Here is a 14528-nt window from a genome sequence, read left to right as displayed (position 1 = left end):
GTGGCATAATGCAGGTGGAGTTGTCATGGGGACAGTGACAGTGAAGTATTTCAGGCTGTTTCAGGCGTACTCTGTGGATGTTCTCTGCAGTGACTGCCTTGGAGGAGTTTGCCCGGGTGAAGAACACCGTCATTCCAGTCAGAGAGACGTCAGAGCCCTCTGTCACAAAGACTTTCATTTTCTTGCTGAGAATCACAGAGGACGTGCCAGCTGCCAGACACAGGAAAGAAGACATAGGAAAATAAAGATCACTGAATGTTGTTTCTTCTGAACAATGAAATATGAAAATGACATTACATCAATGCTTACATAAGGCAAACACACAAATAACCTCAGGCAACTCAACTGAAAGCTTTGCAAACCACGACTGAGTATCGCAGGAGCACCTGAGCACAAAGATGACTATTAAAGGTTAAAGTGAGCATCACACTGAACGCTTCCCTTACTAGTTGAGATGCTCTAAACACTAGGATGTGTTTGGGCAAACTGGGCCCACGTCTAAACTTGTGTGTTATTGTTATATAGACATTTACGCTACTTCTTGGTTCATTATATGATTTACAGCAACAGCGCTCAGCTTAGTGATGCAGTATTAGCAAAAGAATGTGCTGCTATGGTGATATAAAAGCATGGTTACAACGCTGCCGTAAAGGTAAAAGCTGCCGTATAATAAACTCTGTAGCTCTGTGGGTCTCCAGTAGAGCTGTAAATGTGCCTGAACTCCCAGTCTCTGTATTACAGTCTAATACAGAGCCTTCTATCCAAGCCCGACCCAACGCACAACATTACGTTTCCAGTCTAAACTCGACACCCCCCCCACCCCCACCCCCGAGTGTAACTGCCAATTTTCACTATGGCTAGCTAACTCAACCCCATCACTTAATGCTGGCAACGATGGAATGGTAAAGGCTAAGATGTGTTCTTCTGTAATCTCATTTTTATGACCTGCCACTAATGCCATGTCACTGGACAGCTCATCACGCTTGCAGGACGACACTAACTGCAAAAGTTGCTCAGGATTACTTTCTAACTTGTCCCTACGTAGATAAAGCAAAACAAGCTCTTCTATTGGTTAGGATGTCACATGCCGTGATGAAGTCCTAGTGTGTGCTGGTGTGACCAACATAATTTGGAACTGAGGAATCAACCAATCATGTTCAGATGTACAATGGACAAGACCTCAAAACTCATTCCTGGACCTCTGAAAGTCCTACAACGCAAAGGCTCTACAAGAAAATGCAGACTGTTTAAACGGCAAGGGAACTCAATCTGTAATACTGCTCTCACCTACCAGTAAATAAACACGATCGTAATCCGAGCCAAGTGTAAACAGGCTCGTAGTCTCACTTACCTTGAGGACATTACTAACCTGACTCTATTGGGTCCATTTCTTGAAAATAAAACATGAGGTGTTGAAGGCCATCAGCGGCAAAGAACTGCTCCATCCGCTCAATCTGAACAAGCAGACTCACAGTTTTAACCATTGAGCAAAAAAGCCCCTCAACAATGAAAGCTTACACACAATCCACTGATAATATCTTACACCATATTTACCTGAGCGCCCTCCAAAATAGATTCCTCCACCTCAGCTTTCTCCAGCCCCGTGCAGGAAGCCACAATGCTGAGCACGTAGTCATGTCTTCCATCCAGTTGTGCTCGTTTCGCCTCACGCTCTTCTTTCACTTTTTGCTGAAAGATAGAACAGAAAACAGACAAGACGTGTGGTGGTCTTCTCGATTAGAAGGTAGAAACTAGGGTTGCAAAGTTTCGGGAATTTTCAAAGTAGGGAAATGTGCTATGGGAATAAATGGGTAATTATGGGAATGAACTGGAATTAATAGAAATAAAATGGGAATATTCAAAGCTAAAGGTCAGAAGCTTACATAAATTCATTACAAATATACTGAAGCATAAACTTGGCTAAAATAATTAGACTGATTCCAAAACAGTTGAATAGCAAGGCTGCTCCTCAGTCCCAGGCACATGGCAAATTACACACTGATGGGCTAATGAGACCACACCCCCTGCATGCCCTGCGGGTTGCTAGGTGGTTGCTATGGCATCCATGAGGTTTCTATGGTGCTTCTATGCAGTTGCTGTGGTATCCCAGGTGATTGCTATGGGGTAGCTCTGTGGTTGCTATGGCATCCTAGGTGGTTGCTATAGGGGTTTCACTCATGGTTGCTGTGAGGTGGTTGTTATGGAGTCCTAGGTGCCAACTTAATTTTAGTGATATGTCAAAAGTTCCACCTTAAAATTCAAAGTCAAATCCTGAAGCTCTTCTTTTAAAGCACTGTATAATAACAGTTCCTGTAGCTCTTCTTTTAAAGCACTGTATAATAACAGTTCCTGTAGCTCTTCTTTTAAAACACTGTATAATAACAGTTCCTGTAGCTCTTCTTTTAAAGCACTGTATAATAACAGTTCCTGAACCTCTTCTTTTAAAGCACTGTATAATAACAGTTGCTGTAGCTCTTCTTTTAAAACACTGTATAATAACAGTTCCTGTAGCTCTTCTTTTAAAGCACTGTATAATAACAGTTCCTGTAGCTCTTCTTTTAAAGCACTGTATAATAACAGTTGCTGTAGCTCTTCTTTTAAAACACTGTATAATAACAGTTTCTGAACCTCTTCTTTTAAAACACTGTATAATAACAGTTCCTGTAGCTCTTCTTTTAAAGCACTGTATAATAACAGTTCCTGTAGCTCTTCTTTTAAAACACTGTATAATAACAGTTCCTGTAGCTCTTCTTTTAAAGCACTGTATAATAACAGTTCCTGAAGCTCTTCTTTTAAAACACTGTATAATAACAGTTCCTGAAGCTCTTCTTTTAAAACACTGTATAATAACAGTTCCTGTAGCTCTTCTTTTAAAACACTGTATAATAACAGTTCCTGAAGCTCTTCTTTTAAAACACTGTATAACAGTTCCTGTAGCTCTTCTTTTAAAGCACTGTATAATAACAGTTCCTGTAACTCTTCTTTTAAAGCACTGTATAATAACAGTTCCTGAACCTCTTCTTTTAAAGCACTGTATAATAACAGTTGCTGTAGCTCTTCTTTTAAAACACTGTATAATAACAGTTTCTGAACCTCTTCTTTTAAAGCACTGTATAATAACAGTTCCTGTAGCTCTTCTTTTAAAACACTGTATAATAACAGTTCCTGAAGCTCTTCTTTTAAAACACTGTATAATAACAGTTTCTGAACCTCTTCTTTTAAAACACTGTATAATAACAGTTCCTGAAGCTCTTCTTTTAAAACACTGTATAATAACAGTTCCTGTAGCTCTTCTTTTAAAACACTGTATAATAACAGTTCCTGTAGCTCTTCTTTTAAAGCACTGTATAATAACAGTTCCTGAAGCTCTTCTTTTAAAGCACTGTATAATAACAGTTCCTGAAGCTCTTCTTTTAAAACACTGTATAATAACAGTTCCTGAAGCTCTTCTTTTAAAACACTGTATAATAAGTTCCTGAAGCTCTTCTTTTAAAACACTGTATAATAACAGTTCCTGGAGCTCTTCTTTTAAAACACTGTATAATAACAGTTCCTGTAGCTCTTCTTTTAAAACACTGTATAATAACAGTTCCTGTAGCTCTTCTTTTAAAACACTGTATAATAACAGTTTCTGAACCTCTTCTTTTAAAACACTGTATAATAACAGTTCCTGAAGCTCTTCTTTTAAAACACTGTATAATAACAGTTCCTGTAGCTCTTCTTTTAAAACACTGTATAATAACAGTTCCTGTAGCTCTTCTTTTAAAGCACTGTATAATAACAGTTCCTGAAGCTCTTCTTTTAAAGCACTGTATAATAACAGTTCCTGAAGCTCTTCTTTTAAAACACTGTATAATAAGTTCCTGAAGCTCTTCTTTTAAAACACTGTATAATAACAGTTCCTGTAGCTCTTCTTTTAAAACACTGTATAATAACAGTTCCTGAAGCTCTTCTTTTAAAACACTGTATAATAACAGTTCCTGTAGCTCTTCTTTTAAAACACTGTATAATAACAGCTCCTGAACCTCTTCTTTTAAAACACTGTATAATAACAGTTCCTGTAGCTCTTCTTTTAAAACACTGTATAATAACAGTTCCTGTAGCTCTTCTTTTAAAGCACTGTATAATAACAGTTCCTGGAGCTCTTCTTTTAAAACACTGTATAATAACAGTTCTTGTAGCTCTTCTTTTAAAGCACTGTATAATAACAGTTTCTGAACCTCTTCTTTTAAAGCACTGTATAATAACAGTTCCTGAAGCTCTTCTTTTAAAGCACTGTATAATAACAGTTCCTGAACCTCTTCTTTTAAAGCACTGTATAATAACAGTTGCTGTAGCTCTTCTTTTAAAACACTGTATAATAACAGTTCCTGTAGCTCTTCTTTTAAAGCACTGTATAATAACAGTTCCTGTAGCTCTTCTTTTAAAGCACTGTATAATAACAGTTCCTGAAGCTCTTCTTTTAAAACACTGTATAATAACAGTTCCTGTAGCTCTTCTTTTAAAACACTGTATAATAACAGTTCCTGTAGCTCTTCTTTAAAAACACTGTATAATAACAGTTCCTGTAGCTGTTCTTTTAAAGCACTGTATAATAACAGTTCCTGTAGCTCTTCTTTTAAAACACTGTATAATAACAGTTCCTGTAGCTCTTCTTTTAAAGCACTGTATAATAACAGTTCCTGAACCTCTTCTTTTAAAACGCTGTATAATAACAGTTCCTGAAGCTCTTCTTTTAAAGCACTGTATAATAACAGTTCCTGAAGCTCTTCTTTTAAAACACTGTATAATAACAGTTCCTGTAGCTCTTCTTTTAAAGCACTGTATAATAACAGTTCCTGAAGCTCTTCTTTTAAAGCACTGTATAATAATAGTTCCTGTAGCTCTTCTTTTAAAGCACTGTATAATAACAGTTCCTGGAGCTCTTCTTTTAAAACACTGTATAATAACAGTTCCTGTAGCTCTTCTTTTAAAGCACTGTATAATAACAGTTCCTGTAGCTCTTCTTTTAAAGCACTGTATAATAACAGTTCCTGTAGCTCTTCTTTTAAAACACTGTATAATAACAGTTTCTGAACCTCTTCTTTTAAAACACTGTATAATAACAGTTTCTGAACCTCTTCTTTTAAAACACTGTATAATAACAGTTCCTGTAGCTCTTCTTTTAAAACACTGTATAATAACAGTTCCTGTAGCTCTTCTTTTAAAGCACTGTATAATAACAGTTCCTGAAGCTCTTCTTTTAAAGCACTGTATAATAACAGTTCCTGAAGCTCTTCTTTTAAAACACTGTATAATAACAGTTCCTGAAGCTCTTCTTTTAAAACACTGTATAATAAGTTCCTGAAGCTCTTCTTTTAAAACACTGTATAATAACAGTTCCTGGAGCTCTTCTTTTAAAACACTGTATAATAACAGTTCCTGGAGCTCTTCTTTTAAAACACTGTATAATAACAGTTCCTGTAGCTCTTCTTTTAAAACACTGTATAATAACAGTTTCTGAACCTCTTCTTTTAAAACACTGTATAATAACAGTTCCTGAAGCTCTTCTTTTAAAACACTGTATAATAACAGTTCCTGTAGCTCTTCTTTTAAAACACTGTATAATAACAGTTCCTGTAGCTCTTCTTTTAAAGCACTGTATAATAACAGTTCCTGAAGCTCTTCTTTTAAAGCACTGTATAATAACAGTTCCTGAAGCTCTTCTTTTAAAACACTGTATAATAAGTTCCTGAAGCTCTTCTTTTAAAACACTGTATAATAACAGTTCCTGTAGCTCTTCTTTTAAAACACTGTATAATAACAGTTCCTGAAGCTCTTCTTTTAAAACACTGTATAATAACAGTTCCTGTAGCTCTTCTTTTAAAACACTGTATAATAACAGCTCCTGAACCTCTTCTTTTAAAACACTGTATAATAACAGTTCCTGTAGCTCTTCTTTTAAAACACTGTATAATAACAGTTCCTGTAGCTCTTCTTTTAAAGCACTGTATAATAACAGTTCCTGGAGCTCTTCTTTTAAAACACTGTATAATAACAGTTCTTGTAGCTCTTCTTTTAAAGCACTGTATAATAACAGTTTCTGAACCTCTTCTTTTAAAGCACTGTATAATAACAGTTCCTGAAGCTCTTCTTTTAAAGCACTGTATAATAACAGTTCCTGTAGCTCTTCTTTTAAAACACTGTATAATAACAGTTCCTGTAGCTCTTTTTTTAAAACACTGTATAATAACAGTTCCTGTAGCTCTTCTTTTAAAGCACTGTATAATAACAGTTCCTGTAGCTCTTCTTTTAAAGCACTGTATAATAACAGTTCCTGAAGCTCTTCTTTTAAAGCACTGTATAATAACAGTTCCTGTAGCTCTTCTTTTAAAACACTGTATAATAACAGTTCCTGTAGCTCTTCTTTAAAAACACTGTATAATAACAGTTCCTGTAGCTCTTCTTTTAAAGCACTGTATAATAACAGTTCCTGTAGCTCTTCTTTTAAAACACTGTATAATAACAGTTCCTGTAGCTCTTCTTTTAAAGCACTGTATAATAACAGTTCCTGAACCTCTTCTTTTAAAACACTGTATAATAACAGTTCCTGAAGCTCTTCTTTTAAAGCACTGTATAATAACAGTTCCTGAAGCTCTTCTTTTAAAACACTGTATAATAACAGTTCCTGTAGCTCTTCTTTTAAAGCACTGTATAATAACAGTTCCTGAAGCTCTTCTTTTAAAGCACTGTATAATAACAGTTCCTGAAGCTCTTCTTTTAAAGCACTGTATAATAACAGTTCCTGAAGCTCTTCTTTTAAAGCACTGTATAATAACAGTTCCTGTAGCTCTTCTTTTAAAGCACTGTATAATAACAGTTCCTGTAGCTCTTCTTTTAAAACACTGTATAATAACAGTTCCTGTAGCTCTTCTTTTAAAGCACTGTATAATAACAGTTCCTGTAGCTCTTCTTTTAAAGCACTGTTAGTTGGTGCACTGTTTATAATTCGTTAGCTACACCCAAAGTGGACCTGCAGTCAAACCCTTCCCTCCTGCTAATCTCCCACTCAGCTAGCCTTACAACAGCAGGTAAGCAGTAAACCGTCTTCAGCTCCGAGTTATGGTCAGAGAAGCCCCTCAGAGGACTGCGGTCACGGTAATAACGGACACAGCAGACTGAAGGACACGTACTTGAAGAGCTGCGGCCACATCTGCGCGTAAATGCGCGGCGGCGCCGTGCTTCGCTTTGCCTCTCATGACTGCTTCACCTGGATGATCAACGGGCGAACGGCAGCCAGGGCCGTTCCTATTGGCTGAAACAAGAACGCGCCCTCTTTCTCATTGGTTGAAACAAGAACGCGCCCTCTTTCTCATTGGCTGAAACAAGAACGCGCCCTTTTTCTCATTGGCTGAAACAAGAACGCGCCCTCTTTCTCATTGGCTGAAACAAGAACGCGCCCTTTTTCTCATTGGCTGAAACAAGAACGCGCCCTCTTTTTTATTGGCTGAAAAAAGAACGCACCCTCTTTCTTATTGGCTACAGCAAGAACGCTCTTTATTCTCATTGGTTCTGGTTTATTTATTTATTTTTTCGTTTGACAAGGCTGTTTCGTCCAGTAACTGCAGAAGAAACATGGACGACGTGGTTTTAAATTAAACCGTTCGTCATCTTTGCAACCGGAGTCTGTGCCGTTAAGAGACTAGAGGCGGAGACAGACACGCCCACTCATTTAGTTAGACACGCCCCTCCTCTCAGACCAGGCGTCTCAGACGTGTGCCATTGAGCTCACAGCGCAGCCGATGCGCTGTAAAGGCTTCTGGATGAGGCACTTTTCCTTAAGCAGTAAAATATTCCACAGCACATCCAGATGCTAGTCCCTGGAAGAGGACGGCCTCTTCCAACCAAGGCTGTCAATCACTTTGGTCCGGAGCGTAACACCGCCTTTTACAGTAAAACCAATCAAATAAAAATTGCCAATATTAGATTTGAAGGTGGATGGAATTTGAATTAGAGAGCTAAGAGAAGAAAAATGAGATGGAAATGGGCTGTTCTGTCATCGAAACATATGGTGATGCTAGGCGCCATGCTGCAGCCAGCCAGTAGAGGCGCTAGAGCACCAGAAGTGGTGGCTTCACCTTTGAGAGGCGATGCGCTGTCCGTGTTTTACTACGGTCATTGTCCAGGTACAATCAATCCTTTCCCTCTACAGCTACAGAGATTTAATAAACTAATTATTAAACCGACATAGTAGTATATCTTTTTATCCCTAATCCTTGTTTATCCACGTGTCCATGGTTTCTGTCCGAAGATGCAGGTTGTTTTGCACCGATACTTGTTGTGCCGAATTCGGACTTCCTGCCTGAATCCGACTCCCCTGTGTCACGATAGCTACGTATTACTGGAGTTTGTGAAACGAAACACAACTAACACGTTAGGCGACGTTGTGGTGGTTTTTGTGAAGGGAAATGTAAGATTATTGGTTTTTATAAACAGAAACAGCAGAAAGCGCGAGCGCAACCTGTTGCGCGCGAAGCGGAGACGGATTCTGGCGGGGGTCAGAATTCGGCACAGCAGTTGTTCTCACCACAGCCTGAAAGGCCTGAACACAAAGTCAATAAACCCAAATCAGGTTGACTTTTTCCATTTTATTTATTTATTTATTTAACTTTGGCATAAAAAAAACGTTATTTTAGGTGGTCAAATGTAAAAACGTGTTGTTTATTTTGCTTTTTTACTTTTTATTATACTATTTATTACTATTTATATTTATTTACTACTTTTTTATACTATTTATTAATTTTAGTAAATGAGGAAATATTTCTGTATTAATGTTCGTTACCATAAGACAAGGCTGTACATCCCGGGAACTGCAGGACCTCACAATGATCTTGCCATCTTAACTAAGAACTCACTGGTCACTCCATCAGAAGCACAAAGCCTTGGTGTATTAATGAATGACCAGCTGTCGTTCTCAAGTCAAGTTGCAAATCTGACTCGGTCATGCAGATTTCTCCTGTACAACATCACTGGCTTCTGGTTATTTGGCTGTGCAGCTTTAGGGATCTGCAGGCATTTGAACACCCTGCCCTTAGAGGCTTTTTTCTGTCCTGGCACCGAAGTGGTGGAACATATACACACTGCTACGGTCCTACAACGTAGGTCTACATGAAGCCCCGCAGCCGCAACAACCCAACCACAATGTCCACAATGTGTCCCCAGTGTCCTCTTCTACTTTTTTTTTTTACCCTCACTACAGCATGAGTACATCTGTACACCTGGACAGTGTTTTATTCGGCTGTAAGCTGAGCATTCGCTAATATTCTGACCCCTGCTGGGATTGCCATTGTGTTTAATGGCAAAAATAGAAGAAAACTACAATAAAATACATCTTAAATTTGAAATTAATTGTAAAGTATTATTTAATGACACATTTTCTTACATTTTTGCATATATATATATATATATATATATATATATATATATATATACATATATATATATATATATATATATATATTTTTTTTTTTTTTTTTTTTTTCTTCCTTTCAGCATCAGTCCCAGGCACCTTGCTGAGATACATGTGCTCATCAGTGGAATGATAGGCACTTTAGGAGCTACATCAGGTGTCATGGGGTAGACAAAACATTCAAATATTGCGCCCTTAGCCTGTGGCTGGAGTAACCAGTTTATGCTCCAGATCAGTGACTAAAAAACGACTGGTAAACACAATACACAGGAGTTCTCTGTTTGTCCAGGACCTCCTCTAAGGACACACTCTCGTGCATGACCATAGCTTCCAGGGCTTCACTCTCTGTTGTGATCAAAATGCGTGGCCATGGAGCTCGTCCTCTTAACTTGAAATGATCCTCATCTGACATAAACAGATGAGAAAAGCCAGGAAAAGAAATAAAATGTGTTTGGTAAATGGCAGATGAGGCAGCTAGATCTTTTCCTTGGGGCAGCAGTATCTACAAGGTGCCAAAGTACTCGGCTACAAAAAAAAACCCTGTAACTGTAATTTAACAGAAGCTAAAACAACACATATGACACAACACAACTTTACCCTCTTAGGGCAGGGTGTTCAAATGCCTGCAGAACCCTGGAACTACACAGCCAAATAACCAAAGAACAACTAAAATAGCTAATAAAAGTCTTATGTAAAAAATGCTGCAGCAAAGCCAGTTGGATTGGGGTTGGAACCAATACTATTGGACAGCTCAGGATCACTGCACTAGTGAAGGACTACAAGTGACGCCATTCTGTAAAAAAACAGTACATACCAATCCAGTAAAACCTTCTGAACAACTACATCATCATCAGGCAGCATATTCATAACGCCTTTGTGTAAAACCTCCCCCTACTTTTGAGACGTCTGGTTGTTTTACTGTAAGAGAGATCTAGTAGGAGAGTATAAAATGCAGATGTTATGCAAATGGCCAAATAATCACTGCTGATTCTTCAGGAAGTTCCATTTCAACTGGTGAGTGCTTCTCATTGAGTAGCCGTGAGAGTCCTATATTTAGCTAGCCAGTGACCTGCTGCTCATTCATATATTCAGACGGTCTCTGTTTGCACTGTCCCTGCCATTTAAAAGCCTGAGCCACTGGTGGAACTCCAGAGGCTCCACATCTGCATTTGAATCCAGCGGATTACTCAGCTCAAAGGCATTAAAACAGAGTCCCGATGGATTTGCGGCCTCTTTCTTCAAGAGATGCGGCACATCTGAGACTCAGCATTGATTCCGCTTCTGAGCATGGAAACAAAGTCCCACACTGCCAGCTGAAGGGTGGCTGGAAAGATGGCTAGACAGCAGACTTCCAGTACGCTTAAAGATGAAGCTCACCCACCCACCCCTACACACACATTATTAAAAATCATTCGCTTTCTCCTTTCTGAGCCAAGACTGAATTCAGGCTGCAGTACAAAAGTGAAAATCAGCCGAAATATAGTTCAAATATCCAACCATTAAGTGTAATATATATTGTTCTTATCTTTATAGGGAAAGTCTCTAATCCCATGGGCAGTTTTATGTTGTTTACCAAGAGAATAAGACACTTTTACTTCATAAAAAACAGAAATATGAATTATAATAATCACAAAATGATGCATTAGGTATTTAGACTAGATTTGTCCATGTCGAGATATCATTCATTGCAGTGGCCCACCCTCACCCTTGCCCCTTTACAAGCCATATGTGCTCTGGAGATCCCACAGCCAATGCTACTCAGAGTTTTAAGCGGGTTTGCTACTCAGAACCAATTTCGCTTAATGGCCAAAACCCCAACATTGATCATATCAGCAGTGGATTAGTCTACCGGGTGTTATTTCGCTCTGTTATTATGCCCTACATTGCTAGATTGCTGTGGAGATCTGGAGGGGTGGTGGCTGGTGAACTAACAACCTGTGGGGAAGATACTGCTCAGCCAGCATGCTAATGTGGGGCTTACAGGGATGGAACGTGGGCTAGGTGGGTTCCAGGTGGGCCCCATCATTACAGCCTGCCTTAATATCACATGTCCCATCTAGGCCCTATGTGCAATGTACAATCCAGATGTGGCCCATGTTGAACCCTTCCTGATTCCATCACTGACCCTGGTGGGCATCCATGGGTGGGGCCAACGTGGAACCCTAGGACAAATCTTTTTCGCTGGCTCTTAGTTACAGGCCTATAACCACATCACACAGAAGTTATCACCAGTGTGCCCTCCTACATTTACATCTTATCCAGAGCGACTTACAAAAGTGCATTGCTATTTACCCAAGAATAACCTCAGCCAGTTTGAATAGGCTAATAATTCAAAGATACCTCTAAGCTTTAGACATTACTAAACACAAGTCAGTAAGGTGACCATAGTACTCTGCTATTCGTCCAAGTATTCTCAGAAGAGGTGGGTCTTCAGTCTGTGTTTTAACATAGCGAGGGTTGGACTCTGCCATTCGGACACCCAGGTGAAGCTCGTTCCACTACTTTGGTGCAGGACAGAAAAAAGCCTGGACGCTTGTCTTCCGTGGATTTTGAGGGATGGCGGGTCGAGCCGAGCCGTACTACAGGAAGCCAGTGGAAACAACGCAGCAGTGGAGAGACATGGCTGAATTTAGAAACGTTGACGACGACCCGTGCGGCTGCATTCTGGATGAGTTGCAGGGGCCTGATGGTGCGCAGAGGGAGACCAGCCAGAAGAGAGTTGCAGTAGTCAAGTCTGGAAGTGACGAGAGACTGAACAAGCACCTAGACGGCCTCTCTAGAGAGGAAGGGACGAATTCACCAGGCATGTTACGACCAATTTCAATCAAGATGTCTATTACTGATATTTTTGTTCTAGGCACATTTACGATACACACATATGGATGGAATAGATCACAGATTTATCAGGAGTTCTTCATGTCAAGCAAACATTACAACCTACAACTTACAAGGTGGCTCAGTAGAATCTCAGACTTTCATGTGAATTGGTGATGCAGTGGTGTATTTGGAGCTGCACATGTACCTGCCATAGTGAACGCTAGCAATACAGCAATATCAATGGACTATCTTTAAAAACAATTATTGAAACTGAAAATGGAAGTTTATACTCTCTCATTTTTACATAATTACATAAAAAGGAACTAAATATAAAGCACCACTTCCAGTTGGATCGATAGAGTACTGATTCTTGATAGAACAATTATTATTGCACCCGGTTTGATCCACCATTCCTCTATTAAATAAAATAAGGGTTTTACAAATACATACTGTTAGAATTAATAGTACATCCTAGTTTTGACTATTAAAATATGGCAGTATGCTTAATTCAACTGAAAAGGAACAGGAAATCAGTAGTGAACCCCAACCTGCACTGATGCAGGGCTGCAATCGACCTGTTTATGAGGTTTTCAGACTAAAAAAGTCTAATTGAAGTCCTATCTAAAAATCACCTTTTAATATCCCACATCTTTTATAAAAGTGGCCAGTCCAAAACACTGCACATAATCTCTGCTCTACTGGCTTCGTGATGAGGTATAGTGCTTGGACCCCTGATAATCGCCACTTGCAATGTAATTTGAAGGCTGATGATGCTACAAACAAAGCTTTTGGGGGACGTTTAGCATTATGCTAACTATGCCACAACTAGTTCGCATTCACTCTTGGACAGTGCAGTACTTGTGGTTATGATTTTTTGTTCATCATTAAAGGCTTGGAGAGGAACATTTATATATAGGCTAGCATGAGGCCATGCACCAGAGGCTCCAGGAGCAGTAAAAAAAAAAACAAGCTTGGGCAAGCAGGAAGCAAACTCGGTTATTGACCTGCAGAGTGTTCGGGGGTGGTTAGTGGGCTTGCAGCACTGCCCCATCCCCCAAGCCCAAGCCTAGTCGCCTAGTGACTGGACACATGAACACAGCCGCAGTCAAGGAGCTTTTCTAGCTGAGTAAACACACTCTTAAACAGAAGACCACAAACACTTCCATGCCAACAGAAGAGTGGGTTTGATGATCAAGAGAGACGGCTGAGATGTCAAAACATCAGCCTTTCAAGTGGCACAATGATGATGAGATGGGTTATGCGTATTCTAATCACGTATAAGAATGCAATTAAAAGGTGAATAAGACACATATGAGACCACTATTACATTCAATCAAACTAGTCTCCAATTTCAGTGTAGAGGCAAAAAAGAACTGACCAACATCTAAAGCACACCACCTTAGTCGTAAAACACGGTGGTGGGAATGTTATGGCAAGGCCCTGTATGGATACCACAGGTGAAGCCGGAAGTGACTAGCTTCCAGTTCTCCTGAAACAAACTGAAAAAAGGGACTAATGGTTGCTGCAGTACAATCCTGGAAGAGCATCAGGCAATACTCAACACCTGGTGATGTCTATGAGGCGCAGACTTTGCAGGCTAAAGCACAGGCAAAGTGCTAAACATGAGCAATTCACTGTGAATACCAACCATGCCGTGTCTTCATTATAGAGTTTTTATTTAGCTAATAAAAATATATGTGGAAAATGATATATCACCAATTGAAATCATCTTGAAAATCAAAGTAAAAAAAACAAACAAACAGGTTAAAGGAACGTTATATAGGATTTGTACCTTAAAACAGCAGCTTCATTGACTTGTAATAGGGAGAACAGTGCCTCTATCATTGCTACTCCTCTATCATTGCTTGGCACGCTGCTAACTGTATTAAGGAACTGTGGAGAAGTGGGCAGGATGACGCTGCAGAAGAACTGCATAACACTGCAATACCTGAGTCATATTTGTGTCAGATCCTGTTGTATTAATCTACCGCCTCAGTCCACATACTTCTGTGTCTCTTACTCAGCTCGTCCATAAAAACATGTCCTTTAGTGGCGGCTCCATGCACGCACTGAACTTCCTGACCCTAGGGGGAGCCTTAGGAGCAAGAAATGCCAATTTTCCATTGCTTTAATATAATGTAATGGACAAATATGTTGGAGCAAGCGTGTTCCATTAAATACACCATTTTCTTTTTTTATGTTGGCCTATGTAACATTATCTTTGTTTTTTAGTAAAACATCCTTACCGTGATCTTTAGGGGTG

General features: G+C 39.3%; 1 protein-coding gene across 1 annotated transcript in view; it reads right to left on the bottom strand.

The window, feature by feature from the left end:
* dnah5 (dynein, axonemal, heavy chain 5) overlaps window positions 1-14528 on the bottom strand; it is a 143052-nt gene that overhangs the window by 115487 nt on the left and 13037 nt on the right. Inside the window, exons 2-4 of the mRNA XM_072680201.1 lie at window positions 1555-1689; window positions 1370-1454; window positions 71-210 (exon numbers count right to left, since the gene is read on the bottom strand). Coding sequence (XP_072536302.1) covers window positions 71-210; window positions 1370-1454; window positions 1555-1689 — 360 coding nt within the window. The remainder of the gene's footprint in view (window positions 1-70; window positions 211-1369; window positions 1455-1554; window positions 1690-14528) is intronic.

Source organism: Salminus brasiliensis, chromosome 5 (genome assembly GCF_030463535.1).
Source record: "Salminus brasiliensis chromosome 5, fSalBra1.hap2, whole genome shotgun sequence".
In the NCBI taxonomy this organism is placed as follows: domain Eukaryota; kingdom Metazoa; phylum Chordata; class Actinopteri; order Characiformes; family Bryconidae; genus Salminus; species Salminus brasiliensis.
Note: the sequence above shows the minus strand (reverse complement) of the source record. Positions and strands in the feature narration are given on the sequence as shown.